We start from the raw sequence: 8781 nt of genomic DNA on the forward strand, positions 1-8781 counted from the left end.
CCTAAGATAGTGTTTTTACTATTAGGACTCTATAATCAGGTTAATTAAATACATTAGAAAAGGGAAGTTTAAAGACAGATTTCATAATGTGCTTGAGTGGACTAGTGAACATTTTAAAGAAGAAATATTTTGGTTAATTGTTATAACAAGGGATCCTAGCTTTCCGTTATTTAAAAAAAAATCTCAAGTAAAAAATCCAGTGTTTTCCTAGCCACAATATACAGTGGAACCCCATTTGTCCGATCTAATTGGGACTAGAGCCAGATCGGATAAGCAAAAATTCGGATAATCTGGAAAATGGGCAAAGAGCTTCAGCCCCAGCCACCAAGGTCTCCCACTGACAGCTCAAGCCCCACTGCCCGGGGCTGAAGCTTTTTGCCCATTCTCCGGATTATCCAAATTTTTGCTTATCCAGTGTAGCCCCGGTCCCAATTAGATTAGATAAACGGGGTTCCACCATAGCTAATATAAGTTTGTATTTTTTCATAAAATGTAAAAAATAAAAATTCTCCATAAAAATGCAAATTCCACATTTTTCCATGGCAAATGGATTTCTGGGATCCCTTGTTATAACATTTCAAAAACTCTCATTTCAATGGGACCTGAATCTTCAGCCCTCTTCTGTTTCATGAGGCTCCACAATGCAATGGTGTAGCACTAATACAGCAGCTCCTGAAGAAAAAACATCCTCCTTTACTGAATGGCAAGACAGGAAAAATTTTTTTTTAAACCATTTTGACAATTTCACTCTCACATGTTTCTTTAGTCATTAGATCTTTAGGTTGATAAGCCCAAAGTTTGACCTATTTATAATTTTTTGCAACGCTCATGTACAATTGCGTTTTCTTCCAAAGAAATGCTTCACTGGTTTTCTCCAAAGAAAAAAGTTATCTGCCAGAAACTAAGTGAAAAGCACCAATAAAAGAACTGAGTACACATGGAGGAAAGCATTTGCACTTTAGTTAGTTTCCTGGTTGATTCCCATTGATTGGTAATCACTAAAATATGTAGATTTGCAACTAACACACTAAATGTGGTGCTTTTTTGCTAACAAGGAGGATACATTACAGCTATACACATTTATTTAAGCAATTGTCTAGATTAATTTTTAATCAGATGATTGTTTGCTTATGATTTGTGTCAAGTGGTATTTGAAGTAATTAAAATTAAATCAGGAGTGCACAAACCCAGCACTTTTTATTAAATAAAACTACCTTAAATGTGCTGGATAAATAAATAAAAATTCAAATCACGTTTTACGTTTAAAACTGCTTAGTTAGTGAACTGATTATTTGATTACCACATTCTTCAAAATTTTAGAATTAGAAGATCTCATCCTATTACATAGTTTTTATTCAGATTAAACGTACTGCTTAATATTTTTTATTTAGTTGAAATTATTTTAATAGATTATAATAAATTTAAGCAAACATAGGTTGTCAATTTCAAATATAATTTTAAATGTTTATTTAAAAAACCAAACCTGTACTTAATTAAAGAAATCAGATTTACCAGTAATAAAAACAATAAATAAATAAATAAATAAATAAATAAAAATAAAAATTATTTATTTTTTAAAGCAGCATTTTTATCCACCCTGTTTTCTGGTGTTAAAGCTCTAGAAATCTCAGTTTAAAAATACCTTCACTGTACTGATTTTTAAAGATAAGCTGCAAGAATTACTGTGTTCAAATTAAAGGCGTACTGGAGCAGATTTAGGCTTCTCTGATGTGTCCTTTCATAAGACAAAGAGGACCCTTGGTGAGTAAAGAAATACGGTCTACGTTTTGTATATAAATACTATGGTGCTGCTCTGGTGCCAAAAAGGCTACCAAACCAACCACCATATAATATAACAGGTCCTTAGTTACACCACAATTCCACTGTTTAGCGTAGATGGACTCTTAACCATACTCCCAAACAGTGAAAACACCTTTGTCTGTACCAGGCTCTACCACGGTCGCAGAAAAAGTTAATCTACTATCTATCCTATAGAACTGAAACATAATGTAAGCAGGTATATTCATCACAGGATCTCATGACATATCTGTTGGCCAAATATTAGTCTGCTTATCTTTTCACTGCTATATAAACCACATCCACAATGAGGCTAAGTAAACATTTACCAAAGACAATTTTTGCAGTTTAGCCTGCCTATGTGGACAAGATGTAAATGTGTAATCCACATTAAAAAAATGCTTTAGAACGATATTAGCCCAAAGCAGATTTTAAAATAAACTTCCAGTATTGAATCCTAATGTGGAGAGTGATTGTAATGGCCCGATCCATCTTCTTTCCCAGTCTGCTCCTAAGAAATCCTAGGCATTTTGCATTACACAATTACTGAATGTATTACATGTCTAACAAGTAGAAACAGAACTACAGTTCCTCCATTTTGATACACAATTTTCAATAGCAGCACTTTTGCTTTTACTCTAACCAAATACTTAACCTAATTGTTCTGTGATCCCAGCAACATAACATGCTGATGAAAAGCTGCTGATGTGCTAACTCTATATTCAAATGTGTACTTTGCAAAAGATCTTTAGTCATGTAATTATATTAACAAAACTGTTATTCAGCCCCTCTTTTTGCTTAAATGAGGATGTAAATACTTGTAGATATACACCCTAAAACTCAAGACAACTGTTTCTAGATCTTGGAATTTTAACACTTTGGTGTAATCACTTACTCCTTGGTCTGAAAGATAGGCAAAGATCAGTCTCTCTCCAGGGCAATTAATCCGATGTTAAGCCAGAAAGAGAAAGCTCTATATTAGCACTAACCGTCAACCCCTAATTTAAGATAATTTTCATGACCTATTATCAAGTATGAATATGTGTTTTAAGAACATCTATGCAGGTGGAGCATTTGCCATCAAAAAATGACAGGTGTACAGAATCATTAGTGATCTTAGAAGGGCAATAACGGGAGAACTGTGCTCCCACCCTTTCAGATCATCTCCTCTTAAATCAGCAGCTGCTCTGACTCATGCAGAGCCAGACATTCTGTACTTCCAGGTTTGCAAAGCAGTTAGCAACAGTTAGTGAAGCTGGATCCTAGAAAGGAAAGTTGCCAAAGTGGAGTGAGGAGCAGTAAATTTTGAACATTATACAAGAGGATATTAATGTAAAGGTTACTTAAGACTGCACTTTGACTGTGACAATACAAGATGGGACTTATAATGAATAATCTAATGCCTTGTAAATTTTGTACCAACAAAAGCATGCTCTCATTCCTTAGCCAATTTCCTATATTTTAAAGACATCCTTCAAAAATAATTTGTTAAAACAGCTTTAAAGTACTAGAGGCGGTGTGGTTTTTGCGTTGTGCTTTGGTGCAAAATGGGATATACAGATTAGGTAACAGATGTTGAAGTACACAGGTGTTCTCATTTTTGGCAATAAGCATGCAGAGTACTTAAATCTGAAAGAGTTAAAAGAAAACACATCTCATGATGAGTAAAGATTTTCTAGGAAACTAATTGTCTAGTGCGCCCCAACCTTCATTACCACACCATAATCCAAACCTTCAATGGTAGATGCCTTTTAACATAACACCCATTTTACAACTCCAGCCTCAACTTCTACTGAACACTGGAGTTCTCATCAGTTTTTAGGCTTATGAAAATGAGCCACTTCTCCTTCAGGAAGCTGTTAACGGTTCATTTCGTTTTGCTTTGATGAATACAACACACTTCAGACCCCTGGAAAGGGAAGGCCAGCTTTTTAAGGGCATTCACATGCCAGAGGCCTAAATATTTGGCCTAAATCTGTCCCTAAACCCACCGGGTGGCAGTACCCAAGAACTCTCTGCGGGCTAGTCCCCACAGGGAGCGGAGGGTGGAGGCCCCAAGGCGGAGCTGGACAAGTGGATGCCGCGGATCCAAGCAGGGCTGCGCTGGCTCCCTACTTAAGTCTCCGCCATTTGCCACAAGCGGCCCTTCCCTCGGGCGGCTCCATTGTCTGAGCGCGGGGCAGGCGAGGCCGAGTGTCTGGCAAGCCCCACGCAGCCCCCCTGGGGAAATGGAGGCGGCTGCGGGAGGACAACCCAGGCCCGACGCTGGTAGGCGGCTCTGCCCGGCGGGGATGGCGCAGCAGGCCCGGGGAGCGGATCCCGCCGGGCCCAGAGCGAAAGAGGCCCCGTCGCCGGGCCCGGATCCCCTCCACCCCGAGGCAGGCCCCGAGCGGGGCAGGCCGCGTGGCCGGGCCTGGGGAGCCCGCGCCGCCCGTTTGAATGTTACACAATGGGAGCGGCGCCCGGGCCCGCCCCCGGCCGGTCTCGCCCCCGCCCCAGCTCTCCCGCCCTAACCGACCCTCCCGTCACACGCGGCCCGGAGAAGCTTCCAGAAAACCCTCCCCCCCCGGTCCCGGCCTTCCCCGGGAAGCCTCTGTGGCGGGGCCGGGCCTCCGCCTGCCCCAGGCCCATCCGCCCCGCGTCATCCCGGCGCGGAGGAGCCTCTCCCCCGAGGGTGGGGGTCGGACCTGGCCCGAGTCTGTCTATCGCCGGGCCCGGGTCCCCCCCACTCACCCGTCGACGCCATTTTCTCGCTTGTTCCTCCTCGTTCTCTCAACGTCCGTCTGGTCGCTCTGCCGCGCGCTCATGCGCAGCCTTTCCAACCTCGGCTCCTACCACTCCGAACGGGAGGGGGAGCTAACTACATTTCCCCTCCCCACAGTCCCGCCTAATCCTAACTCCCCTCCGCACGGAGACTCTCTCCCCCAGTCAGGGAGCAAATACCAGTCGGGAGCCTGGCAAGGGAGGAGAGAGGGACCACGGAGATTTATTTCTCGGCATTTCTCCCCTTTGGGGTGGCGAATGGTTCAGTCCACCCCAGTTAGGGATCGTCGTTCAAGAGACACTCTAGGGAAACGCAGAATAGGCCTCAGAGGTTGGGGGAGGGACTGGGAGCAGCTAGCAGCCCCAGACTCGTGGGGGATGCGAATTACGTTGCTGGGTGCCGCCCATGGGGGGGAAATGCGGGGACGGGGAAGAGCTGCCATCACAGATTGTACTTATTGAAATGACCCACATACACGAGTCATATCTTGGCTTAAAATCACATTACACAGTCTGCAGTGCATTGTGTGACGTCATCATGTCGTCACATGTAGCTGTGGGGAGTTGGTATGAGGTCAACACTGGGAGCAGTGGGGTGTTGGTGTGATGTCATCTCATGGAGTCAGCATGTTGCTGTGATGTCAATGCACAGACCTGTGGGGTAACTCACTGAGTGAGTTAGCACAATGTTAATACGTAGAATTGTGCAGTGATGTTTTGACACAGCATCTTAATGGTGGCCTTCTGTGTGACTTATGTTGCAACATCATCACAGTTTATAGATGTTTCATAGACTTTGAAAGTGATTTGGGGAGCTGTGACACAGCAGGCCCAAACTCTAGCAGAGCTGGGTTCAAAAGGGCTAGTGGGAGGGACAGACTCGGGCAGGAGCTGAATGGCAGTGGGAGCAGGGCCACATGGGGACAGGGGGAGGGGAGTGGCTGAGTGAGGGTGCAGGGACACATGAGGATGGGGGAGAGAGTGCAGGTAAACATGGAGACGAGGGAGAAGGGATGACTGAGTGGGGGTGCAGGGACACATGGGGTGGGGGAGATGAGCCTGACGGAATGGGAGATGCTAGATAGCTGGCTTTGGGAGACGTCTGAGGAAGATGGGGGCTTTGTGAGAGCTGAGGGTTTGTGTCCGAGTGTTGGGGGCAGCTGGGAGAGATGGTAGGCTGTGGAGCCGGTTGGTGAGGAGGGGCTGGCCGGCGGCTGGGTGGAGGAGCTGGGGCCAGCACTGAGCCTTCTCTTCCTGCCTCTTCTTGGCTACTCCTTCCCTGCTCAGATCAAGCAGGGGGTGTAATAAGAGAGAGGTCACTAAGCTGCAATTGCAGGTCATTCCTGTAGCCCCAGCCCATGCAACCTGGGCTGCGGGCATTCCACGCGGGTGCATATGTGACTATCACATGAAATGCCTCACACTCGACTGAGTCCGATTGTTCAGCGTGTGACTATGCACACTCTGCTGGCCTCTGCAGTGCTTCTCAGGCCAGGCTTCTGCTGAGTGGGGTCCAGCTACACCCATGGACTCTGCTGGCCTTTGTGGGGATGGACAGACTCCCCTGCAGTGAGGCTCAGCTGGGCTCCTTGAGCCTGGTTCTTTCTCCACTGGAAGAAAAATAAATGCCAAGCGCCCCCTCTCCCAATGCCAAACTGAGCTGTCACTCAAAGGAGTTTGTGCAGCTCCTCCCTCTCCTTTCTCTGATCAGCAGTGAAACAGCTAACAGCCTCGGAATAGGTAACCTGTAATCCTCTGCGCTGACATGCCATTGAGAGGAATGGGGCAGTTCACACCTCGCACAGCTCTGGTTTCAGGCTCTCTACAGCACCAGGCAGAGATCACTATGTCCAGTACACTCCAGGCACTACTGAGGGGTTTCTTGACAACTGTAAAGGACACAGACTTGCTTTTTCTTTTTGAGTGAAAGCTGAGGCTCTGAAGCACAAGATGGCAACTCATGCGAAATGGAGATACAGCAGATGCTCGTGTCCACCCCCAGTTCGGTTCTTGCTGCTCACACTATTGCTCTCACCTGCTATGCTGGGCTGGTTCTAGTGCAACAGCGGGAGAGTTCCTGAAAAATGCTAATGCAAACAGGGTCATTTTCCTAGGAGAGGCTGCTTGTGTTGTTCAGTGTTTACCCATGTGGGAAGCTAGCCGCCTGGGGGGCAGTGGGGGGCAAATGACAAGGAGTGGGGAAAGCTAGTTATGTGACTCTGGATTAGAGCTGGGTGAACATTTTCAGACAAATGCATGTTTCCGTATAACCTTTACTCCGGGGGGAATTCTGCACCAAAAAATAAAAATTCTGCATATTTGGTCAAAATAACACAATATAATCATGCCAGTTTCAATTATTTTGGTAATTTATTTCAAAATACCTGTCAGCAAGTATGTCTGTAACAATACAGATAACAAAAAAGATTCAGGACATGTTTTTTGACAAATAGATACCTTACTAGGCATATTAATACAGAACATGGAGTAATAATTAATTTAAACTACAATAGAGAACCATATTTCCTGCACCCCTCAGAAGCAGTGCAAAGGCTTGGGGGAGTCAGGGGTAATGAAGGAGCTCAGGGAGAGGGAAGTAATTGCTGGGCAGGAGCCTGGGAGTGAATCTGGAGGGTTGTTGGGTATGGGTGGGAGGTATGGAACAGGTTTTTTTTAGGGGGGAGGGGATTGTTAGGGAGTTGGGGAGCCTCCCCCATGCAGACCCTGGCTGACTGTCTCTAGCTTCTTCCCCAAGCTATCCAGCTCCCCCCACCCCTGACACTCCCCAAACCTAGTCCTGCCAGCTCTCCTCAGCCAGATACCCTATTGCTTTCCTTGCACACCACCCAGCCATCGCCTCTTCCTGTATCTCTACCACAGGCTTTCCCTACAAATCCAGTTCCTCCAGCCTGCCAATCCTCTGACAGCCACTGTTATCTTCCACCCAGATACACCCCAAATTCAGCTCCCAAGATTCTCACCACTCAGATACACCCCAGACACTTCAGCACCCATTCAGCTGCCACATCACCCAAGTTTTGTGCAGCTCTGTGCCCTGTCCCTAGCTACTGCTCGGAATGGGGTATATTGACCTTATGCCAAAGCTAATGGTCATGCCCAAATGATATGAAAATCATGTAATGAGCTAAGTGATATATGTGCAAATTTGCATAACATCTCTGTGGCAGGGCGCTGCTAGGAAAGCCCTTAATCAGCTCTTGCCACCCCAACCCTAATCGGGGGGGGGGGGGGGGGGGGGGGGGAATGGATTGGGGCTGGGTAAATAGCCAGCCCTTGCCTGGGAACTGCCTGCACCTGCCAGCCTCATTAGCAGGAGCTAAAAGGCTGGGAGGGGAAACCAGGAAGGAAAAGTCAGGCTCAGAGGGAGGAAAGAGCCTACTAGTGTGTTGCTGATCAGGACTGTGTGAGGCCAAGCTGTGTAAATAGCAGGAAACTGGTGGTGGGATTTGGGAATGGACACCAAATAAAGAGCACGGGTGTTGCACCAGCTTGGAGCATCCCTGAGTCTTTAGGGAATGGGGCCAAGGGGCTGAATCTGGAGGGATGCAGTGTGTACCCTGTTATACATGGGGCTTGTCTGGGATTTGAAGCCAGCGCCAGGGAGTGGCAACCCCAGCATGGAGGGAACCGGGCAGTGGCTTGTGAAACAGCAAAAGGAGCTGCAGAAAACCCTGCAGGCCTTTCAGCAGTCCCAGCAGGGCGAGAGACAGGCCTTACTCACTTGACAGGCTGAGCAACAAAAGACCCTCTAGGACTTCATCAGGGAGCCGGCCAGTGCACAGCAGTAGTTCCTGCATTGGTTGGTGAGTCCCCTGGGAGGTGGTGGCAGGTGAGGCTCTGTAAGATGGGCCCTACCGAAGACCCCAACATCTTCCTGTGCACTTTTGAATGGGTAGCCATGGGTGCCGGATGGGACAAGGTGACCTGGGCCCTAAGACTAGCCCCATATCTGGCTGGAGAGGCTCAGGCTGCCTACATGGCCCTAACTAATGAACAGCCCAAAGATTATGAGGTGGTGAAGGCGGCAGTCCTGGACTGGATGGGACTGTCTGATGAAAAGTATTAGCAGAAGTTTCGGGCAGCGCAGTGGACAGAAGGTTTGCGGCCCGCACTTTTGCCCAGAAGCTCATGGATTGGGCCACGCGGTGATTAAGGCTGGACACCCAGATGGTGGGAGAGATAATGGACCAGGTGATCCTA

At 47.0% G+C, this 8781-nt stretch overlaps 1 protein-coding gene across 4 annotated transcripts in view; it reads right to left on the minus strand.

Annotated features, from left to right (window-relative positions):
- The window catches only part of EWSR1 (EWS RNA binding protein 1), a 40381-nt gene extending 35774 nt beyond the window's left edge, over nucleotides 1–4607 (minus strand). For 2 of the 4 annotated variants that reach the window (XM_024203421.3, XM_024203419.3), the window contains exon 1: nucleotides 4531–4605. In XM_024203421.3, the coding sequence (XP_024059189.1) occupies nucleotides 4531–4543 (13 nt within the window). In that variant the 5' untranslated portion in view covers nucleotides 4544–4605. Of the gene's footprint in view, nucleotides 1–4530 lie in introns of all 4 variants that reach the window. The other 2 variants (XM_024203416.3, XM_024203420.3) reach the window with 2 other exon arrangements.
- Nucleotides 4608–8781: the final 4174 nt, after the last annotated feature.

Source organism: Terrapene carolina, unplaced genomic scaffold (genome assembly GCF_002925995.2).
Source record: "Terrapene carolina triunguis isolate 2854851 unplaced genomic scaffold, T_m_triunguis-2.0 Scaffold951, whole genome shotgun sequence".
Taxonomy (NCBI): Eukaryota; Metazoa; Chordata; order Testudines; family Emydidae; genus Terrapene; species Terrapene triunguis.